This window comes from Hyla sarda, chromosome 3 (genome assembly GCF_029499605.1).
Source record: "Hyla sarda isolate aHylSar1 chromosome 3, aHylSar1.hap1, whole genome shotgun sequence".
Lineage (NCBI taxonomy): Eukaryota > Metazoa > Chordata > Amphibia > Anura > Hylidae > Hyla > Hyla sarda.
The window spans coordinates 357957494-357982338 of record NC_079191.1 but is presented as its reverse complement, the minus strand read 5'-3'; the positions used below and the strand labels follow the sequence as shown (position 1 = coordinate 357982338).

The following is a 24845-nucleotide window of genomic DNA, read 5'->3' as shown; positions in this document are numbered from 1 at the left end:
AGCGTGCACTCACCGCGGGTAAACAGCTGCAGGCCCGAGGTCCGGGATCACCACGGCATAGACAGAGACGGTAAGGCATGCCGTAGTGATCCCGGACCTCGGGCCTGCAGCTGTTTACCCACGGTGAGTGCACGCTACCTCCTTGCATTGTAAGATTTGTAAATGACTTCTGTTAAAAAAAATCTTTACCCTTCCAGTACTTTTTAGCAGCTGTATGCTACAGAGGAAATTCTTTTCCTTTTTAATTTCTTTTTTGTCTTGTCCACAGTGCTCTCTGCTGACACCTCTGTCTGTGTCAGGAACTGTCCAGAGTAGCATAGATTTACAATGGGGATTTTCTCCTGCTCTGGACAGTTCCTGATACGGGCATCAGGTGTCAGCAGAGAGCACTGTGGACAAGACAAAAAAAAAAATTCTAAATGAAAAGAATTTCCTCTGTAGCATACAGCTGCTAAAAAGTACTGGAAGGGTAAATATTTTTTAATAGAAGTAATTTACAAATCTGTTTAACTTTCTGGCACCAGTTGATTTGGAATTTTTTTTTTTCCCCACCAGAGTACCCCTTTAAAGGAGTTCTGTAGTGAAAGATAACTTATCCCCTATCCTTTGGATAAATTATAGATTGCGGGGGGTTCAGAGCGCTGGGACCCCCCGCAATCTCTTGAATGGGGCTCCGGTAGTCTGCGGAGTGGCGGATGACATGCCCCCTCCAAGTATCCCATAGAGATACATGGAGGGGGTGTGTCGGCCACGGCATCCTGCAGGGGTCGGAACGGCCGCTTCCATATTCAGGAGATCGTTCAGGAGATCGCGGGGGGTCCCAGCGGTCGGACTCCTCCGCGAACTATAATTGATCCCCTATAAGTTATTTTTCACTGCACTACTCCTTTAACAATATACAAATGAATAACTGCGTGCAAGTTTTAGTTTTTTTGTTAAAAAAAAATGTTTTCATCAGAATTCTTCAAAAAAAAACATCCATCTCTGTGGTTTCATCCATCTCGCGCCAAAGCCCTTCCATAATTACGTTAGTCTCGGGCTAATACATATTGCTGCAGGCTCACATAATCCAGAACAAAGTGGCCTGTGTCCTAATGAGCGGCGAAGCAATAAGACAAAGTTACGCCTTTCAGAGAGAGAGGGAAAAAAAAGGAGATATTGGTTATTTTTTTTCCTTACTTTCTTGGATTCTAGGATTTCGCGCACCTCTTGCCGGAAATCAATAAAGCGATCGTGATAGACGGCCATGCACCACGCTTCCATGAAGTAGCTGTTTTGAAAAGAAGAAGAAAATTGAGTTATCCGGTGAACCTCTCATTAACAGCTAATAAAGTATTTACCTGATTATTTTTTCTATATATTTTTTTTTTTTTCACTTTAATAATTTGGAGTTCAGGCCCCATCAGGATCGTTTGTTCATAAAATGCCTCCCTATAACAGCGTGGGCAATCAATTTTTTTAATGGATGTTCCTGATGTACAGCCAGCTCTGGTAATTACATTTAAAGTGGCTTAATTCAGAGCTGCAGCAAGACCCAGTGAAGAATCCTGATTTTTATCAGAATTTAAAAGCCTGAAGACATGTGAGGGACCATGTCTCCATTATCCGGTCTCATTTGAGCAAAGCAGATTGTGGGATTAACTGAACTGGTGCATAAACAAATTAAATTTGTGTAGACAATGACACAAATGTTGTTCGGGCATTAGGGTCTGAGGATTACTACGTGACAGGAAAAACAGGCCGCCATAGTGCCTTGCTACTCTTAATTTGCAACTTCCGGGTTTCGTGCTGGCTAACCATTATATAAGCAGAATTACTGGGGTCCAAACAAGTAGGACTCTAGTTCTGTAGTAACACATTCTGTCTAATGGTTATGGAATGTTTAGAGCGGTCTTTCCCAACCAGTGTGCCTCCAGCTGTTGCAAAACTACAACTCCCAGCATGCCCGGACAGCCAACGGCTGTCCGGGCATGCTGGGAGTTGTAGTTTTGCAACATCTGGAGGTTCACACTTTGAACACTACTGCTACAGAGCCATGGAAACCTTCCCGGACAAGATTGACTGTTTTCCAGGGCGTCTGAAATCTGCACTGTCAGATTCAAATACTTTTTTATACGTTGGAAGTTGTAATTTTGCAACAGCTGGAGGCACTCTGGCTGGAAAACAGTGCACTACAGTTATTAAAGGGGTACTCCGGTGGAAAACAATTAAATTTTTAAATCAACTTCTGGAAAGTTAAACAGATTTGGAAATTACTTCTATAAAAAAAAAAATCTTAATCCTTCCAGTACTTATCAGTTGCTGTATGATCCAGAGGAAGTTCTTTTTCTTTTTGAATTTCCTTTCTGTCTGACCACAGTGCTCTCTGCTGACACCGCTGTCCATGTCAGGAACTGTCCGGAGCAGGATAGGTTTGCTATGGGGATTTGCTCCTGCTCTGGACAGTTCCTGACATGAACAGAGGTGGCAGCAGAGAGCACTGTGGTCAGACAGAAAAGAAATTCAAAAAGAAAATAACTTCCTGTGGAGCATACAGAAACTGATAAGTACTGGAAGGATTAAGATTTTTAAATAGAAGTCATTTACAAATCCGTTTAACTTTCTGGCACCAGATGATTTAAAAAATGTTTTTTCCATTGGAGTACCCCTTTAAAGGGACATTCGTCCTCCATGCTCAGGATCATTGGGGATCCTAGTGGTCAGACCCCCAGCAAACACCTTAATATCCCCTATCCTGTGGTTTGGGTTAACCCTTTTAATAGACCAATGGTAGCTTGCACAAAACAGGAAAGTTGTGAATTAGAGTACACTAACTATTGTAGTTTTGCAACAGCTGGAGGCGCCCTGACAGGTAGACACTGCACTACAGTCTCTAAGGGTACTTTCACACGGATGGATCCACAGCGTATTTTACGCTGTTGATCCGCCAATGATGGACCCTACAGTGTTGCCTCCATCTGTGTCTGCTCATAGCGGCAATCTGCTGCTATAAGCAGACACACTGCGATGTGCGAGTCGCCGCACTCATACTGCGCGTGCATGTGGCGACTTGCACATTGAAGCGTGTCTGCTCGTAGTGGTGGATTGCTGCTATGAGCAGGCACAGACGGAGGCAACACTGTAGGGTTCATTGTTGGCAGATCCGCAAGGGATCCGTCCATGTGAACGTACCCTAAACGGACATTTGTCCTCCAGTCTCAGGTCAGTTGGGGTCCTAGTGGTCGGACCTCTAGCATTCGTCTAAATGTCCGATCTTGAAAATGGAAAACAAATGTCCTTATAGAGACTGTAGTACAGTGTCTTCTAGCCAGGGTGCATGCTAGATTGCGGGGGTCCCCAGCGGTGGGTCCCCCCGCGATCAGACATCTTATCCCCTATCCTTTGGATATGGGATAAGATGTCTTAGGGCTGTAGTACCGCTTTAAAGGGGTACTCCGGTGCTTAGACATCTTATCCCCTATCCAGAGGATAGGGGATAAGATGCCTGATCGCGGGTGTCCCGCCGCTGGGGACCCCCGGGATCTTGCACGCAGCACCCCGTTTGTAATCAGTCCCCGGAGCGTGTTCGCTCCGGGTCTGATTACCGGGGACCACACTGCCAGCGGCGTGTGACGTCACACTTCCACCCCAGTGTGACGTCACGCTCCGCCCCTCAATGCAAGCCTACGGGAGGGGGCGTGACAGCTATCATGCTGCTTTTTATTCTACTGTTCAAGATGCACCGAGCCGAGTGTGGACCTGTACATGGAAACACCAAGAGGTGAGCTGGTTTACTATTCTTGTTATTTCATGTTCCCTTGAACTCTATAGTGGTGATGTTTAATTTAAAAATAAATACTTTCCTGCTATCTTCTATGGTGTAAGCCCAGTGTTAATATTTGAAGCCCCAGTGTAATAAAGCGATTCACACTATAAATGATTCAATTATTTCTAATTAAGAAAATAGAATTAAACTGAACTGTTTCCAGCTTAATATGGTTTATAGCCATAGATGATCCTGGACAATATATTAAGATGTACAAATTGTATTAAGCTTGTTCAGAAGTCTCCTTTATGTGTGTGGTGAATATAAATAGTATATGGCATTAGTGAGGGGGGGGATACCTTTCCTCAAACTGACCACCGGAAGTAAAAGTGACAAGTGCCACGCCCCCTTTTCTAGCAGAGCCTCTCTATGCCACACCCCCTTTCCCTGCCTGCATAGCTTTGCCCCCCCCCCCTTTCTCCCACATTCACTGACGTTACACGTAGTTTCCTAAGTTGCAGTGAATGTTTATAGTGTGGGGGCTGCTTTTACTTAAAATACCTCTCACACAAAATCTCCACAGGCTGATCATTCCTTTTGACTATCATGATGCACACATAATGCATTCCAGACTGAGCGTTTCTATATTTGTAGGGATAAATACATTTTATATAGTTTTTGAAACATATATCAAACACATTTCATAGTATAAGATTTATTTTGTTCATTTGTAAAGTTAAATACAATTTACAGGAATAAAGAGCTGTAGCAGAGTGAAAGGCATAAATTATAGCTGTATGTAATTATATGGGTTCTAGTCTAACAGCTAAATTCTTTCCATGTGTATATGGTAGAGAAATATTTACATAGAAACTATTCTGCTAACTTCTTTTCAGGGGATTTTTAATCACAGAATTCACTGAATAGTGTGTATATGTTAGATGTAAGTATTTATACCTCCTAATATTGTGTCCCATCAGCCATAAAATCAATACCACCGCCTAATATGTTTCATCAGCCATAACATTAATACCACTCTCTAATATTGTGTCCCATCAGCCATAACATTAATACCACGGCCTAATATTGTGTTTCTAGGTTGAACTCGATGGACTCTTGTCTTTTTTCAACCTTACAAACTGTTACTATATGTACCTTTGATGGTACATGATACTCGCAAAGTTCACAACTTAGAGTTACAGTTATTTCATTTAACACCAAAACCCCAGTCACCGAAGTGACGGGGTATAAAACCCCTCTTAACTTATATTCTCCCTCCTATAGAAATTATATTGTGTTAAAACATCACTTTTATTTGTTATTCATTAAAAGGTCCAAGGTGTATTAAAATACCGGCACGGTCCCAAAGATCCTAATATCACTCTCCTACAGGAGTAGTATTATTGTATAAACGTCTACAGTACGTATTAGATGGGACCATATGCTGTTTTAAAACCACAAAATTATGTCTCCCCTATATGTTTCGTGGCACCAACCAAGTCCTCAGGGGCTATGAGACATACTGCCCCTGAGGACGTGGTTGGTGCCACGAAACATGTAGGGGGGACATAATTTTGTGGTTTTAAACCAGCATATGGTCCTATCTAATACGTACTGCAGACGTTTATACAATAATACTACTCCTGAGAGTGATATTAGGATCTTTGGGACCATGCTGGTATTTTAATACACCTTGGACCTTTTAATGAATAACAAATAAAAGTGATGTTTTAACACAAAATAATTTCTATAGGAGGGGGAATATAAGTTAAGAGGGGTTTTATACCCCGTCACTTCGGTGACTGGGGTTTTGGTGTTAATTATTCTTATTACTCCTTCCCCACTCCGGGCTCCTGTGATTAAACAGTTATTTTACACCCGCTCTATAAGTGCTTTAGGTACTGTATACATGACAAAGATTCAGGAAAATATTACCCCCAATAATATACATCGCAACCAGGTATTGTTCAAAATGTAAGGAAAATAAAAATATCCAATCATACAAATATTACTAAAATATAAACTGAAAGAAAATACTATATTGATGATGTTTAGAGATGAGCGAAGTTACAGTGATTCGATTTGTCATGAACTTCTCGGCTCGGCAGTTGCTGACTTTTGCCTGCATAAATTATTTCAGCTTTCAGGTGCTCCGGTCGGCTGGAAAAGGTGGATACAGTCCTATGAGACTCTCTCCTAGGACTGTATCCATCTTTTCCAGCCCACCGGAGCACCTGAAAGCTGAACTAATTTATGCAGGCTAAAGTCAGCATATTAATTTTATACAATAAAAGGGTTGATAGAGAACGCAAGTAAGTAACATAGACCAAATAAATCTGAGGCATGGATCTTATCTCTAAGAATTATACAAGCTCACATTCTATAATGAAGCCACTACCAATGTAATTGCCTGGCAGTGCTGAAAAGTATGGTATATTTTTAGGCTCCCAGCAACATGTAATGTTCTGATGAATTGTAAGGTTACACATGTTCAATGTAGCAATCTATGTCAAGCGGGGACAATTCAAACATACAAGGCCTGAGAGTGTATGTTTTATCGGTAGACCAAGTGAGCTACATTGTTAGTTTTTGCCATTTTAGGCTGCATTCACCTCTCGTTTTTACATTACGGTGCCGGATCCAGCTGGGGGAGGGGCAAACCGGACTCTCCCGTACCCCAGACGGACCAGCGCTGAACTCCATTCACTTTAATGAGCTGACCGGAGTCAAACGGTTGGCACATTTTTGACCCTTATCCAGTTTTGTGACTGGACCTAAAACCGTAATATACTTCGGTTTTAGGTCCGGTCAGGAAACCGCATACGGGTCAAAAATGAGCTGACCGGAGTCACAGTTTGACTCCATTCGGCTTATTAAAGTGAATGGAGTTCAGCGCTGGTCCAGGCAAAATGGGCTCTCCCGTACCCCAGCCGGATCCGGCACCCGTAATGTAAAAACGAAGTGTGAATGCAGCCTTACTGCTGTAGTTTTAAACACCAATACTAGAGTTTAATTTCTAAAATAAACATCACACAAGTTTGCGGGGGTTTAGCAATGAGGCTATTATTTTGAACATTTTGTGTTTTGTTTGCTTTATTTGTAAGTTACAGTCAGGCTAATTCCACTCCTAATTTTGGTTAAAATAATGACCAAAATACCAAGAATATTCTTAGGTGCCATTTGAAGTTCGTCCCTAACTAGCTGATAGGTAGACAATACGAGAACAAAAAGGAATAAATGAATTGAAAAATGCACACAACATTCCATTAGATCTTTGAGGCCTTATGGTATATTCACACAAACAATTGTTTAAGGTACTATATACATAAAAAAAGGTTCATCAAAATATTGTGCTAACCAAGTAATATCCAGGGCAAACTGGCACTGTGCTTATTGTAAGTTAATGAAATTTGTCCAATTGTAGAAGGTTTAGTAACATATAAACTTAAACAAAATACTATAATAAAAATAATAATAATGATGTTATATATTATATAGCACATGATAAATAATGGCATTAATCATTATCAGTGGCAGTAATATTAATAGGACATGTATATCCACATAGTAAATACTAGAGTAAAAGTATTTCAGGTTTTACCAATCATTCTCACATGAACTAGACATCACAGGACCCACCATACATCTCCGGAGATGTGAAGCAATTTTCTTCTCATCATTTACACTGTAGCACTGAATTGACTCTTAACACTGCACAATTCTTTGGTATTCTCACAAATGCTGGCCTTATACTCACCGCACTTCTTACTAATAAACAACAGTCGGCATTCTCTAGAGGTGCTGCTCTAGACGTGACTGATAGCTAGTGGCTTCTCCCTACACATACGTAGTGGCCCTCACCTCTGTAGCAATGTGTAGTGCCACACCATGAAGAAACTGCAGGCAGTGTAAAAGTTTACAATAGTGGCTCTATAGCAGTCCATTCCTGAAATAACCAACACAAATCTGTTTCTTATAACATGAAAAATGTATAACTCTCCCTTATTATTACTACACTGCTCAAAAAAATAAAGGGAACACAACCACTTAAGGACCCAGGGCGTAAAGTTACTTAACCCTGGTACTTAACCCCTTAACGACCACGGACGTAAATGTACGTCCTTCTTTGGCAGTACTTCACGCACCAGGACATACATTTACATCCTGTGTATGACGCGAGCATCAGAGCGGTGCTCGCGTCATACACAGCAGGTTACAGCTGCTATCAGCAGCTGGGGACCCACCGGTAATGGCCAACATCCGCGATCGCGCGGATGTCCGCCATTAACCCCTCAGATGCCGTGATCAGTACAGATCACGGCATCTTCTGCAATGCGCAAGTTAAAATGGATGATCAGATTGCCTGCAGCGCTACCGCGGCGATCCGATCATCTGTAATGGCAGACGGAGGTCCCCTCACCCGCCTCCGTCCATCTCCTGGCGTCTCCTGCTCTGGTCTGAGATCGAGCAGACCAGAGCAGGAGATAGCCGATAATACTTATCAGTGCAATGTCCTATGCATAGCACTGAACAGTATTAGCAATCAAATGATTGCTATAGATAGTCCCCTATGGGAACATAAAAAGTGTAAAAAATTTTTTGGGAAAAATGTAAAAATAAATTTTTGGGGAAAAAGTAAAAAAAAGTGAAAAATCCCCTCCCCCAATAAAAATTATCTGTTTTCCCCATTTTACCCCCAAAAAGCTAAAAAAAAATGTTATAAGCATATTTGGTATCCCCGCATGCGTAAATGTCTGAACTATCAAAATATAATGTTAATGATTCCATACGGTGAACGGCGTAAACGTAAAAAATAAAAAAAAATCCCCTACGTGACATGTCAACTTATCTCATTGCCGATTGCGACATGAAACGGGACTGTCTCGTGACTCACATAGACGACAATTGTCGACCGTGAGTTTCCACATGTATTCTTTCACATGCAATGATGTTATATTTCACAATTGTGGAAGTGTTGCAACTTGCCTATTCTGATTGCATATTTGTAGGCTGTTCTGCAATTTTTTTTTTTGCTGTAATGTTACTATTATTGATAATACCAATAAAAACCTTTATTACGAAAAAAAAAAATCCCCAAATGCTGCTTTTTTGTCCCTGCCGATTTTATCACTGCCGCTCGCCAGGCGGGGACCGGACCGGTGCAAACCCCGCGGGGTGGGGGGGGGGGGTCCTGAGACCCCCCCCCTAATGCGGCAATTCCGGGTCATATGGGTCTGACCCTGAAAATAAGAGGGATCGGGGATTTCCAAGACACTCCTGATCCCCCAGAAGGGATAGGAGTGAGGTGGCAGGGGTGCCACCCCTCCTATCCCTGCTATTGGTCGGTCATAAGCAACTGACCAATAACACATTGGGGGCGTTAAAGTTCGGTTCCCCTGTTCTGCCCACCCACGGTAGTCAGGGCAGAACGAAGGAACTGTAGTGTGATCAGCGGCGGCGGTGGAGGTCCCTTACCAGCGGCGATTGGCAGCGGCAGGCGGCGATCCTCTCGCTGGTGTAGCATGCTGCAGACTACGGAAGCCGATGAGTTGTTGCCTAGAAACATCTATAGGGCTACAGTTTGTAGACCACTATACAGTGGTCTCTAAACTGTAGCCCTCCAGATGTTGCAAAACTGCAACTCCCAGCATACCCAGACAACTATGTGGGAGTAAAATGCTCTACGGACGCACAACAAGGCTCAGGAGTGAGAGCACACTATGTACATTTGAGGCCTAAATTGGTGAATTGCACATGGGTGGCTGATTTTACAGCAGTTCTGACATAAACACAAAAAAATAAATGCATACATGTGACCCCATTTTGGAAACTACACCCCTCACGGAACATAACAAGGGGTAAAGTGAGCCTTAACACCCCACAGTTGCTAGCCGAATTTTCGTTAAAGTTGGATGGGAAAATGAAAGAAACATTTTTTTTTACCAAAATGCTGGTGTTACCCTAAATTTTTCATTTTCACAAGGGGTAATAGAAGAAATGGGGTTACAAATTTTGGAAGGCTTTTTTCCTGAGTAAGAACATACCCCATATGTGGATGTAAAGTGCTCTGCGGGCGAACTACAATGCTCAGAAGGGAAGGAGCGCCAATGATCCTGAATTGAAGGCCACGTGTGTTTACAAAGCCCCCATAGTGGACCCCCCCACACACGTGACCACATTTTAGGAACTACACCCCTCACGTAATGTAATAAGGGTTTCAGTGAGCATTTACGCCCCACAGGTGTCTGACAGATTTTTGGAACAGTGGTCCATGAAAATGAAAAATGTAATTTTTCATTTGCCCAGCCCACTGTTCCAAAGATCTGTCAGACACCAGTGGGGTGTGAATGCTCACTGTACCCCTTATTACATTATGTGAGGGGTGTCATTTCCAAAATGGGGTCACATGTGTGTGTGTGTGTGGGGGGGGGGGGGGGGGGTCCACTGTCCTGGCACCATGGGGGGGAGCTTTGTAAACGCACTAGGCCCCTGACTTCTATTCCAACCAAATTCTCTCTCCAAAAGATCAATGGTGCTCCTTCTCTTCTGAGCATTGTAGTTTGCCCGCAGAGCACTTTACATCCACATATGGGGTATTTCCATACTTAGAAGAAATGGGGTTACAATTTTTTGGGGGGCATTTTCTCCTATTACCCCTTGTAAAAATAAAACATTTGGGGGGGAAAAAACAGCATTTTAGTGAAATTTTTTTTCATTTACACATCTGAATTTAACGAAAAGTGTCCTGGCAGCATAGGGGCTTCCTAAATACGACATCCCTCGCAAAAAACATTTCAGCAAAATTTGCTTTCCAAAAGCCAAATGTGACTCCTTCTCTTCTGAGCATTGAAGTACGCCCGTGGTGCACTTGATGTCCACACATGGGGTATTTCCATTCTCAGAAGAGATGGGGTTACAAATTTGGGGGGACATTTTCTGCTATTAGCTCTTGTAAAAATGTAAAATTCAGGGAAAAAACTGCATTTTAGTGAAAAAAAAAATTTCATTTACACATCCAACTTTAACGAAACATTGTCAAACATCCCTTGTTACGTTCCTTGAGGGGTGTAGTTTCCAAAATAGCATGCCATGTGTTTTTTTTTTGTTTTTTTTTTTTGCTGCTCCGGCACCATAGGGGCTTCTTAAATGTGACATGCCCCCCAAACACCATTTCAGAAAAATTCACTCTCCAAAATCCCATGTCGCTCCTTCCCTTCTGAGCCCTCTAGTGCACCCACAGAGCACTTGACATACACATATGAGGTATTTCCTTACTCGAGAGAGATTGGGTTACAAATTTTAGTGTGATTTCTCTCCATTCACCACTTGTAATAATTCAAAATCTGGGTCTACAAGAACATGCGAGCGTAAAAAATGAAGATTTTGAATTTTCTCCTTCACTTTGCTGCTATTCCTGTGAAACACCTAAAGGGTTAACACACTTACTGAATGTAATTTTGAATACTTTGAGGGGGTGCAGTTTTTATAAAAGGGTCATTTATGGGCTATTTTTAACCCCTTAAGGACTCAGCCCTTTTTCACCTTAAGGACTGAGCCCTTTTTCGCAATTCTTACCAACGTCACTTTACGAATTAATAATGCGAAAACGCTTTTACCAAATATTCTGATTCTGAGATTCTAACTTTGAAGCTCTCTACTTGTAAGGAAAATGGATATTCACAATAAATTTTATTTTTATTCACAAATACAATATGTCCACTTTATGTTGGCATCATAAAATGGACATATTTTTGCTTTTCGAAAAAATTAGAGGGCTTCAAATTAGAGCAGCAATTTTCAAAAATTTCTTGAAAATTGCTAAATCTGAAGGGACAGATGTTACAGAACTACAACTCCCAGCATGCCTGGGCATGCTGAGAGTTGTAGTTTGGCAACATCTGGAGGGCTACCATTTGGGCACCACTGTAATAGTGGTCTCCAAACTGTGACCCTCCAGATGTTGCAAAACTACAACTCCCAGCATGCCCAGACAGCCTTTGGCTGTCTGGGCATGCTGGGAGTTGCAGTTTGGCCTTCCTAGTGGTTGCCACAGTAAAGATCGTTTTACTTTCACTTTCAATTCCCCCCCCCAACGACGATTCCCTACCTGACATCCAGGGGCGGGCAGAACGGGGGGTTGCCATGTTCCCCTGTCCTGCGCTGCCATTGGTCAGAACTCCGTTCTGACTAATGGCAGGGGATAGGAGGAGATCACAGCTCTGCGACCTCACTCCTATCCCTTTTGGCTGATCGGGGCTGTTGCTGACAACGCCGATCAGCCCTATTTTCCGGGTGATCGGGTCACCAGAGACCCGATCAGCCCGGAATTGGAGAAAATCGCATGTCTGAATTGACATGCGATTTTCTCCAATCGCCGACATGGGGGGGGGGGGTTGGGGTTGGGGGCGGGTCTGAGGACCCCCCTGGGCGATGAAGAGGAACCTGAAGAGGTTAATATGAAGGCCCCTCAAATCCACTTCAAAACTGAACTGGTTCCTGAAAAATTCCAATTTTGAAAATTTTGTGAAAAATTAGAAAATTGCTGCTGAACTTTGAAGCCCTCTGATGTCTTCCGAAAGTAAAAACATGTCAACTTTATGATGCAAACATAAAGTGACATATTGTATATGCAAATAAATATATAATGTATTTGGTATGTCCAATTTCCTTACAAGCAGAGAGCTTCAAAGTAAAAAAAAATGCTAAATTTTCAAATTTTTCATAAAATTTTGGAATTTTTCATTAAGAAATGATGCAACTGTCGACAGAAATATACCACTAACATAAAGTAGAATATGTCACGAAAAAATAATCTCGGAATCAGAATGAAAAGTAAAAGCATTCCAGAGTTATTAATACTTAAAGTGACAGTGGTCAGATGTGCAAAAAATGCCCGGGTCCTTAAATGGGTACTCCGGTGCTTAGACATCTTATCCCCTATCCAAAGGATAGGGGATAAGATGCCTGATCGTGGGAGTCCCGCCGCTGGGGACCCCCGGGATCTTGCACGTGGCACCCTGTTTGTAATCAGTCCCCAGAGCTATCACGCCCCCTCCCGTAGGCTTGCATTGAGGGGCGGAGTGTGATGTTACACGGGGGCGGAGGTGTGACGTCACACGCTGCCGGCCGTGTGGTCGCTGGTAATCAGACCCGGAGCGAACACGCTCTGGGGACTGATTACAAACAGGGTGCCACGTGCAAGATCCCGGGGGTCCCCAGCGGCGGGACTCCCATGATCAGGCATCTTATCCCCTATCCTTTGGATAGGGGATAAGATGTCTAAGCACAGGAGAACCTCTTTAAGGTGAAAATGGACTGGGGTTAAACAACACAATGTAACTCCAAGTCAATCACACTTCTGTGAAATCACACTGTCCACTCAGGAAGGAACACTGATTGACAATCAATTTCACATGCTGATGTGCAAATGGAACAGACCACAGGTGGAAATTATAGGTAATTAGAAAGACATCCCCAATAAAAGAGCGGTTCTGCAGGTGGTGACCACTTCTCAGTTCCTATGCTTCCTGGCTGATGTTTAGGTCACTATGCTGGCAGTGCTTTCACTCTAGTGGTAGCATTAGACTGAGTCTACAACCCACACAAGTGGCTCAGGTAGTGCAGCTCATCCAGGATGGCACATCAATGCAAGCTGTGGCAAGAAGGTTTGCTGTGTCTGTCAGCGTAGTGTCCAGAGCATGGAGGCGCTACCAAGAGACGTGGAGGAGGCTGTAGGAGAGCAACAACCCAGCACCAGGACCGCTACCTCCGCCTTTGTGCAAGGAGGAGCACTGCCAGAGCCCTGAAAAATGACCTCCAGCAGGTAACAAATGTGCACTTGTCCACCCCAACGGTCAGAAACAGACTATATGAGTGTGGTATGAGGGCCCGACGTCCACAGGTGGTGATGTGCTTACACTCCAACACCATGCAGGACGTTTGGCATTTGCCAGAGAACACCAAGATTGGCAAATTTGCCACTGGCGCCCTGTGCTCCTCACAGATAAAAGCAGGTTCACACTGAGCACATGTGACAGACGTGAGTCTGGAGACGCTGTGGAGAACATTCTGCTGCCTGCAACATCCTCCAGCATGACCGGTTTGGCGGTGGGTCAGTAATGGTATGGGGTGGCATTTCTTTGGGGGGGCCGCACAGCCCTCCATGTGCTTGCCAGAGGTAGCCTGACTGCCATTAGGTACTGAGATGAGATCCTCAGACCCCTTGTGAGACCATATGCTGGTACAGTTGGCTCTGGGTTCCTCCTAATGCAAGATAATGCTAGACCTCATGTGACTGGAGTGTGTCAGCAGTTCCTGCAAGAGGAAGGCATTGATGCTATGGACTGGCCCACCTATTCCCCAGAACTGAATCTGATTGAGCACATCTGGGACATCATGTCTCGCTCCATCCACCAATGCCACATTGCACCACAGACTGTCCAGGAGTTGGCGGATGCTTTAGTCCAGGTCTGGGAGGACATCCCTCAGAAGACCATCCGCCACCTCATCAGGAGCATGCCCAGGTGTTGTCGGGAGGTCATACAGGCACGTGGAGGCCACACACACTACTGAGCCTATTAAGACTTGTTTTAAGGAAAAAGTTGGATCAGCCTGTAGTGTGGTTTTCCACTTTGATTTTGAGTGTGACTTGATATCCAGACCTCCATGGGTTGATAAATTTCATTTCCATTGATAATTTTGTGTGATTTTGCTTTCAGCACATTCAACTATGTAAAGACGAAAGTATTTCATACGATTAGTTCATTCATTCAGATCTAGGATGTGTTATATTAGTGTTCCCTTTATTTATTTTTTGAGCAGTGTATTTAATATGTATTTATTTATTCAGCTTTTCTACCAACTATTCAGGGTTAAATTGAAAACTTTAAAATAATCAATTCGTTGCTTTCAATATAAGCAAAAATGTTCCTAGATCTGTTTTATGTTAAAAATGTCAGTGTGATTACAGCGTTTCCTGTATAGTGCCACTGTGTGGAAAGTGTTATGGTAACAGTTTTTGGGCTCCAGCGGAACAACCACATTAAAGACTCTATGGATTGGCCCATGACCTCTCCAAAACCCTAACTTGGTAGAAAACCAGCATATGTGTTTCAGATTTGCTCCTCTACATTGCACCTTTGGCCTCTAGGGATCCCTCTCAAATTCATATTTTACAACACCCAAGGCAGGGCAGATTTTAGACCCTGTGCAAAACTAAAAGTATGCCCTAAATGGTGAAATATTGTACCAAAACACTGCAATGTACTATATAGCAAGACTTCTCTGTTTCGCCCTCACATGAACAAATAATACCACACAACACTTAAAGGGTAGCTCCCACCAACCCTCTTTTTTTTTTTCTGTCCCTGCCTATTGCCCTACTATCCCTAACCCCCTCCCTGCCTTTATTTTTATATTTACTGACTAATAAATGCCATTTTGTCTGCCTGGTAGTGTGCTCCCTACCAGGCAGACTTCCCCAGCAGGCACCACGTCACCGATGCCTGCTGGGGGCGACTTTCGCCCTTAGTTCTAACAGGGTGCCTCCAGCTGTTTCACAACTACAACTCCCAACATGCCCTGACATCTATTGGCTTACAGGGCATGCTGGCAGTTGTAGTGGTGAAACAATTGGAGGCACCCATTCATACCAACACCCCCCCCCCCCCTCACCGCCCATCGCTGCCGCCGGCAGCAGATGGGGGAGAAGAAGCCGGGACCGCGAACTCTGCGCTGCGCGGCGAGCTACGGAGAAACAGGTAATCCGGATGCAGGACTAGCCAGGGAATCCAATTCGGTTACCGGAGTCTGCAGAGAGAGTGCGGCCACCATGACACCAACTGGGCTGAGGTACAGGCTGCGTGCCTGCTGCGGCCAGGGCGGCTGCTCCTGGACTTTACTGCGCTGGCTTCCTGCCTGTTTGATTGACAGACAGGAATCCAGCGCGCAGTGAATGAATTTCGACTCATTACCAGGCTTAAATAAGTCGAAATTCTGTAGTGACGTCACTGCAGAATGCATTCGGCCACTAGGAGGGCGACCCCTAGTGGGCGAATTTAAAAGGGATTTTAAACTGTTTTAAAATAAGTTTTTTTTTAATTAAACTATATTAGAGATATGTTGTAGTACTTAAGTACTACAGCATATCAATTTTTTGTTTTCATGACAGTGCCCATTTAATAAACGCTATAGCGCTCACCCATGTAACACCCATCAATTCCAACTAAATAACACCATATAACACACATAATATCCCCCACACCAAATACCACAGCTCAGTACAAATATTTCCCCCTAAGTGCTAAATAAACACGATAATACAGCATAAAATACCACTCCAGCAGCACCAAATATTACAGTGCAGCACAAAATAACTCTCAGCCACACAAAATAAATCCCACAGTGCACAACAAAATACCTATCCAGCAACACAAAACAAATACTAAGACACCATATAAACATACTTCTCCGGCAGCTGTAAACAAACGGCAAAGTAAGGCATAAAATGCCTCCCCATCTTTTGTTGTAGCTCTGTGTTGTGTCAGTTATCCGTTAGGGTGGGTCACACACCGTTTGTAGTGTACAGATGCCAGATCTGGTTGGGGGAGCAAAAACCAACCGCTCTCGTATCCCAGCCAGATCCGGCACGAACCCCATTCCTTTCAATGAGCTGACCAGATTCAAACGCTGACTCCGTATACGGATCTCTAACCGGAGCTAAAATCTTGGTATAGACAAACACTAACAATGTAGCTCACTTGATCTATCACTACAACATACATTCTCAAACCTTGTATGTTTGAATTGACCCCACCTGACATAGAGTGTAACCTTACAATTCATCAGAACATTAAATGTTACCGGGAGCCTAAGAATATACCATACTTTTCAGCACTGTCAGGCAATTACATTGGTAGTGACTTCATTAGAATGTGAGCTTGTATGATTCTTACAAATGAGATCCATGCCTAAGATTTATTTTGTCTATGTTACTTACTTGCGTTCTCTAGCAACCCTTTTATTGAATAAAATTAAGATTTATATTAAATGAATGGGACTTGTTCATGTAAATACTTTGACTCAGAAGCCTAAAATACATCTGCTCTAATATTTACTATGTGTTCATACATGTCCTGTTATTATTATTACTGTTACTGATAATAATAAATGAAATTATTTATGTATTATAATTATATAACATCATCAATATAGTGTTTTCTTTTAGTTTATATGTTAGTAATATTTGTATGATTGGATATATTTATTTTCCTTACATTTGGAAAAATACATGGATTGCGATGTGTATTATTGGGGGTAATATTTTCCTGAATCTTTGTCATGTATACAGTACCTAAAGCACTTATAGAGCAGTGTAAAATTACTGTAATTGTAAGTTGTGAACTTTGAGAATATCATGGTTTACAAAGAAAGAAAACAAAACCCAGAATTCTCCAAAGGGACACATAGTAACAGTTTGTAAGGTTGAAAAAAGACAAGAGGCCATTGAGTTAAACCTAGGGACACAATGTAAGGAGGTGATATTAATATTATGGCTGATGGGACATTTTATTAGGCCATGGTATTAATATTATAGCTCATGGGACACAATATTAGGCCGTGTTTTTAATTTTATGGGTCTTGGAACGCAATATTAGAAGGCGGTATTAATAATATGGCTGATGGGACATAATATTAGGCCGGCCGGCACTGCTACATTCTGTGTAACCCTCTCTCTGCAGGACCTGGTCTCCCTCAGGCGAGATCAGTGGTGCTCAACTCCATAGAAAGAAAGATTCCATTCATGGATATGCATATATAGAATTAAGAAATGGCACTCACCAGTCTCTTTTTCTTCTCTTTTTTGAAGGAAAGATGCAGGTTTAAAATCGGCATTTCATCTGGCAAGGTGCGGACGCCAGTGTAAGCACTTATGGGTCGTAAGCACACACAAGACATCTGCACCTTGTCAGGTGACATGTTAATTTTAAACCTGCAACTTTCGTTCAAAAAAAGAGACTGGTGAGTGCCATTTCTTAATTCTATATATTAATATTATAGCTCATGGTACATAATATTAGGCAGTGTTATTAATGTTATGGCTGATGAAACACAATATTAGGAGTTGGTATTAATGTTATTGCTGATGAGACACAATATTAGGTGGTGGTATTAATATTATGTCCAAATGCAATGGTGTCCGCTCACCTCCGGAGCCAAATCTCCGACACACCTGTGCTGTCACGGACCCGCCGGTCCCGCCCCGGCTTCAACAGCGTATAGAAAGGAAGGATTGTCCGGCACCAGGTATGCTCTAAAAGATTGCTTTTATTGATGCCATAGCAAGGAAACAGACATCACAGGACTGTAGTAATCTGACGCGTTTCGCTCTCTCTTGAGCTTAAACGTAGACTAAGTTCAACAGACCAACATGCAATTTTAAAATAGAGACTCAATGGTCACCATTGAGTCTCTATTTTAACCCCTTAAGGACCGGAGGTTTTTCCGTTTTTGCATTTTCGTTTTTTGCTCCTTGCCTTTAAAAAATCATAACTCTTTCAAATTTACACCTAAAAATCCATATGATGGCTTATTTTTTGCGCCACCAATTCTACTTTGTAATGACGTCAGTCATTTTGCCCAAAAATCTATGGTGAAGCGGGAAAAAAAATCATTGTGCGACAAAATTGAAAAAAAACGCTGTTTTGTAACTTTTGGGGGCTTCCGTTTCTACGTAGTAAATTTTTCGGTAAAAATGACACCTGATATGTATTCTGTAGGTCCATATGATTAAAATGATACCCTACTTATATAGGTTTGATTTTGTCGGACTTCTGGAAAAAATCATAACTACATGCAGGAAATTTAATACGTTTAAAATTGTCATCTTCTGACCCCTATAACTTTTTTATTTTTCCGTGTATGGGGCGGTATGAGGGCTCATTTTTTTCGCCGTGATCTGAAGTTTTTAACGGTACCATTTTTGCATTGATAGGACTTATTAATCACTTTTTATTCATTTTTAAATGATATAAAAAGTGACCAAAAATGCACTATTTTGGACTTTGGAATTTTTTTGCGCGCACGCCATTGACCGAGCGGTTTAATTAATTATATATTTTTATAATTCGGACATTTCCGCACGCGGTGATACCACATATGTTTATTTTTATTTTTATTTACACTGTGTTTTTTTTTTATTGGAAAAGGGGGGTGATTCAAACTTTTAATAGGGGAGGAGTTAAATGATCTTTATTCACTTTTTTTTTTCACTTTTTTTTTGCAGTGTTATAGGTCCCATAGGGACCTATAACACTGCACACACTGATCTTCTATGTTGATCACTGGTTTCTCATAAGAAACCAGTGATCAACGATTCTGCCGCATGACTGCTCATGCCTGGATCTCAGGCACTGAGCAGTCATTCGGCGATCGGACAGCGAGGAGGCAGGAAGGGGCCCTCCCGCTGTCCTGTCAGCTGTTCGGGATGCCGCGATTAGCCGCGGCTATCCCGAACAGCCCGACTGAGCTAGTCGGGAACTTTCACTTTTAGCCGCGCGGCTCAGCTCTGAGCACGCGGCTAAAGGGTTAATAGCGCGCGGCGCCGCGATCGGCGCTGCGCGCTATTAGAGGCGGGTCCCGGCTTCACTATGACGCCGGGCCCGCCATGATATGACGCGGGGTTACTGTTTCTTGCATGTTGCATGTTGGTCTGTTGAACTTAGTCTACGTTTAAGCTCAAGAGAGAGCGAAACGCGTCAGTTTACTACAGTCCTGTGATGTCTGTTTCCTTGCTATGGCATGAATAAAAGCAATCTTTTAGAGCATACCTGGTGCCGGACAATCCTTCCTTTGTATTAATATTATGGTTGATGGGACATAATATTAGAGAGTGGTATTAATGTTATGGCTGATGTAACATACTAGGAAGTGGTATTAATGTTATGGCTGATGAAACACAATATTAGGAGTTGGTATTAATGTTATTGCTGATGAGACACAATATTAGGTGGTGGTATTAATCTTATGGTTGATGGAACATAATATTAGAGAGTGGTATTAATGTTATGGCTGATGTAACATACTAGGAAGTGGTATTAATGTTATGGCTGATGGGACAATATTAGGAGGTATAAATACTTACGTCTAACATATACACACTATTCAGTGTATTCTGTGATTAAAAATCCCCTGAAAAGAAGTTAGCAGAATAGTTTCTATGTAAATATATATCTACCATATACACATGGAAAGAATTTAGCTGTTAGACTAGAACCCATATAATTACATACAGCTATCATTTATGCCTTTCACTTTGCTACAGCTCTTTATTCCTGTAAATTGTATTTAACTTTACAAATGTACAAAATAAAACATCTTATACTATGAAATGTGTTTGATATATGTTCAAAAACTATATAAAATGTATTTATCCCTACAAATGTAGAAACACTCAAACATCTGGAATGCATTTAACTGACAGTCAAAAGGACTGATCGGCTTGTGGAGATTTTGTGTGAGAGGTATTTTCAGTAAAAGCGGCCCCCACACTATAAACATTCACTTCCATTTAGGAAACTACATGTAACGTCAGTTATTGTGGGAGAAAGGGAAAGCTATTCAGAGAAAGGGGGTGTGGCCTAGAGAGGCTCTGCCAGAAAAGGGTGTGTGGCACCTGTCACTTTTACTTCCGGTGGTCGGTTTGACGAAACCATATCCCCTCCTCACTACTTATGGCAGATGTATACAAACTGGCATTTCACACCACAGGCACACGATTCACTTGTCCTGTCTTTGGATAATACATAGCGGGGAATTTATTAATACTAATTCTTAGTACAAACTTAGACTAGACAGTCTATAAAGGCACAAGATTTACTCCAGAATATCTCACCATTTGATACATATGGCACATATGTAGACTGTCTAGTTTGGGTCTTCTCTGTCTAATCTAAGTTTAAACCAACTATAAGTTGGCTAACTGTAGGCTGAAACAGTGTGCCAAAATCTGGTGGCATGGTGTCACATTCTGTGCCACACTCCTTTTTGGGTCCTTTTTCTGATTTTCCTTTTGTTTGTGGCACGCTGTTTACAATATATGTGTCAAGACAATTCTGGCACAGTCAGAGCCAAAATTCTGGAACATCAGCCATAGTAAATCTGGGTTACTGTTTTTCTATGTATTCTATGTTTTGGCATATTAAATGGCAATCTGTATTGACCCTATTTTGAAATTTTTTGTGGTCAAATTTTACTATAGTTTATATGAAGACAAACGGATACAAAGAATCCATCAACAAGGGACTGTTGCTCTAAAAAAAAAAAAAAAAGCTGGCTGTTGTTTCTGGTAAAAAAAAGTGGAACTTTTTTTTTAAATCTAAAAATGAAAAAAATAAAATAAAACAGAATGTATGAATAGTATATGCAGATATTTCTACCCGTGGAAGGTAATGGGTTGAAAAATCAGCTGCAGAAAATATGCTGCAAAATACGTACGTGTTAATGTACCTTAAGTGTAGGGTCAGATTCGCCGTATTTTACTGCATATTTGCTGCTGAGTATTTTCCTAACAACTGAAGTCAACGTGTATCAAAATCAGCTGCATATTTTGCTACCTATTGACTTCAATGGGTAGAAAAATACACAGCAGCAAATATGATCCGTGTGACCCTACCCGGCGGATTTCATGCAGGTTTTCAACAGTGTATTTGCTGTGGAAAATCTTCAGTGGATTTTACTACCATTGACTTTAATGGGTGAGCAAAATTCCGCAATTTGCATATTTGCGGATTTTTCAAGGACCCATTGTTACAGCGAGTGCTCCAGACGGTCACATTGGCCATGAGTGCACTCTTCCTCTGTCCTTCAGCGGGCCCGGGATTAGGATAGCGAGACGCGCCCGCATGCGGACCTCGGGCCGTCACTCACCTCCTCCTTCTTCTGTGACCTCCATGTTCTCACACCGCCGGCGCGTGCATCCCTGCCTCCTAGGGTGCGCCCTCCGGAGCTCTGAGATTGAATTAGTGTTTGCAGCTGTCCCTTCTCTATAAGGATGTGCACCTCCCTCTACCTCTTGCCGGATCTTTGTGTGCCCAGTGCCCTAGTGAAAGCGTTTATTGTGTCTTGCTTTACTGTGTTCCTCACCTACCTGCTCCGTGACTTGGCTCATGGCTGATCAGTTTCCGACGGAGAGAGCTAAAGTGTCGTTTGTAGTCAGTCTATTGTACGGTAAAGATCTGGCCTGGGCTACTCTCTGACATCGTAATGATCCGGTGTCTTCTAACCTGCAGGTTTTTCTCTCTGAATTTCTCAATGTCTTTGAAGAACCTGTACGGGCCTCCTTGGCCGAGACAGCACTTCTGAATCTCAGTCAAGGGAACTCCTCAGTAGGCGACTACGCGGTTCACTTCCACACTCTTGCTTCTGAACTGGCTTGGAACAACAAGGCCTTGTGTGCTACTTTAAAAAAAGGACTGTCTAGTAGAATCAAGCTCTTGCAGCATGAGATCCTCCATCTACATTGAGTGAGCTTATCAATTTGGCCATTCAAATTGATGTGCGTTTTGCAGAGAGGCAGGAAGAACTTTGTCTGAAAAGAGAACCTGTCTGTATTGGGCGATTTCCTCATCTGGCACCCATGTTCCAGCGTCCACCTCTACCCTCTCCTATGTCTCCTGCTGAAGAGGCAATGCAGGTGGATCAGGAGGCAATGCAGGTGGATCAGTCTCGCCTAACGGTGCAGGAAAGATCCCGTCAAAGCATTTCTGAATCTCAGTCAAGGGAACTCCTCAGAAGGTGACTAAGCGGTTCACTTCCACACTCTTGCTTCTGAACTGGCTTGGAAAGACGAGCCTTGTGTGCTACTTTCAAAAAGACTGTCTAGAAGAATCAAGCTCTTGCAGCACAAGATCCTCCATTTACCGTGAGTGAGCTTATCCATTTGGTCACTCGAATTGATGTGCGTTTTGCCGAGAGGCAGGAAGGACTTTGTCTGAAAAGAGAACCTGTCCGTATTGGGCGATTTCCTCATCTGGCACCCGTGTTCTAGCGTCCACCTCTACCCTCTCCTATGTCTCCTGCCGAAGAGGCAATGCAGGTGGATCAGTCTCGCCTAACGCAGAGGAAAGATCCCGTCAAAGCATTTTCTCAAAGACTGTTCTATATGTTCTCAGGGTCCGGGAAACGCTCGTAACTAGGATTCGTGGGAGAGGCTTCTCTAGGTGTGAATACTACCTCTCCTCGTTTGACCATGCCAGTTCAAGTTTATACTCCAGCCAAGGCATCTTTCTTTGCTTCTGCCTTTTTGGACTCCGGTTCTGCTGGAGATTTCATTGATACCTCTCCGGTCCATAAACATTGCCTTCCAGTGACTCAACTTGCTAAGCCTATGTACATTTCCTTTGTCAACAGAGAAAACCTGAACTGTACTGTGCTTTTCCGCACTGAACCTCTCGTTATGCAAGTGGGTGTGCTACATAAGGAAAAAATTTAGTTCTATGTGCTTCCACATTGTACTTCGGAGCTTCTTCTCGGTCTTCCTTGGCTTCAACGTCACACTTCACTCCTCGACTGGAGGTCTGGTGAGGTCACCCGGTCGGGATTCTTTTTCTAAAAACACTGTCTTGAGCCTAGCCTCCCTAAGTCTATCAATACACCTTCTTCTATGCCGGAATTGCCTCTTCCTTATCAAGACTACTCTGATGTATTCAGTGAAAAGCAGGCTGAAATTCTTCCACCACATCGTCCCTATTACTGTCCTATTGACTTACAGCCAGGGACTTCGCCTCCCCGGGGAAGAATTTATCCTTTGTCTGTTCCAGAGATGCAAGCTATGGCTAAATATATCTAAGAGAACCTCCAAAAGGGTTTCATCTGTAAATCCTCCTCCCCAGCCGGAGCTGGTTTCTTCTTTGTCGGTAAGAAGGATGGTTCTCTTTGTCCTTTTATTGACTACTGGGGACTTAACAAAATTACGATAAAAAATCACTATCCTTTGCCTTTAATTTCTGAACTTTTTGATCGTCTTCGAGGAGCCAAGATTTTCTCCAAATTGGATCTTCGGGGAGTATACAATCTCATTTGGATTCGTGAAGGAGACGAATGGAAGACTTTAACACCCGAGATGGACACTTTGAATATCTCGTGATGCCATTTGGACTCTGTAATGCTCCAGCTGTCTCAAGAATTTGTTAATAAAAATTTCCGTGATTTGCTTTACACGTGTTGTGGTATATCTTGATGATATACTGATCTTCTCATCCAACTTGGAGGATCATCATTCTCATGTCCGGCAGGTTCTCCAGCGCCTCAGGAATAATCGCCTGTATGCCAAGCTTGAGAAGTGCCTATTCGAGAGATCAATTCTTCCTTTTCTTGGTTACATTGTGTCTGGTCAAGGTCTTCAGGTGGATCGTGGCAAGTTGTCTGCATTTTTGGACTGGCCAAGACCTACTGGCCTACGGCCATTCAGTGTTTCTTGGGGTTTGCTAATTACTATCGTCAGTTCATTCCTAATTTTTCTTCTGTGGTCGCCCCGATTGTGGCTCTCACAAAAAAAACTGTTATCTCAAGAATTGGACTCCTGAGGCCGATGAGGCCTTCTCTCAACAAAAATCTGCCTTAGCCTATGCACCAGTTCTCTCTAGACCTAATCCTGAGAAACCCTTCTATCTGGAGGTAGACGCATCCTCTGTAGGAGCTGGCACCATCTCGACTCAAAAATCCTCCAAGGTCAAGACTGTAACCTGTGGCTTCTTCTCCAAGACCTTTTTGCCTGCAGAGAGGAATAATTCAATTGGAGATCGGGAACTTCTCGCTATTAAGCTGGCATTAGAGGAATGGCGACATCTTTTGGAGGGTTCTCTTCCTCCTGTTAACATCTATACGGATCATAAAAATCTCTTATACCTTCAAACTGCGCAACACCTGAATCTCCGGCAGGCTAGATGGTCTCTTTTCTTTTCAAAGTTTTATTTCTTCATTCATTTCCGTCCTGCGGACAAGAATGTCAGAGCGAGTGCCCTTTCTAGATCCTCCAATGTGGTTGGTCTGGACTCTACTCCTAGGCATATTGTTCCTCCTGAGCAATTGATTTCTGCTACGC

General features: G+C 42.7%; 1 protein-coding gene across 3 annotated transcripts in view; it reads right to left on the bottom strand.

Moving 5' to 3' along the window:
* CFAP61 (cilia and flagella associated protein 61) overlaps positions 1 to 24845 on the bottom strand; it is a 337213-nt gene that overhangs the window by 31172 nt on the left and 281196 nt on the right. For 2 of the 3 annotated variants that reach the window (XM_056567635.1, XM_056567638.1), the window contains one exon: positions 1180 to 1270. In XM_056567635.1, the coding sequence (XP_056423610.1) occupies positions 1180 to 1270 (91 nt within the window). The remainder of the gene's footprint in view (positions 1 to 1179; positions 1271 to 24845) is intronic. The other variant, XM_056567636.1, reaches the window with a different exon arrangement.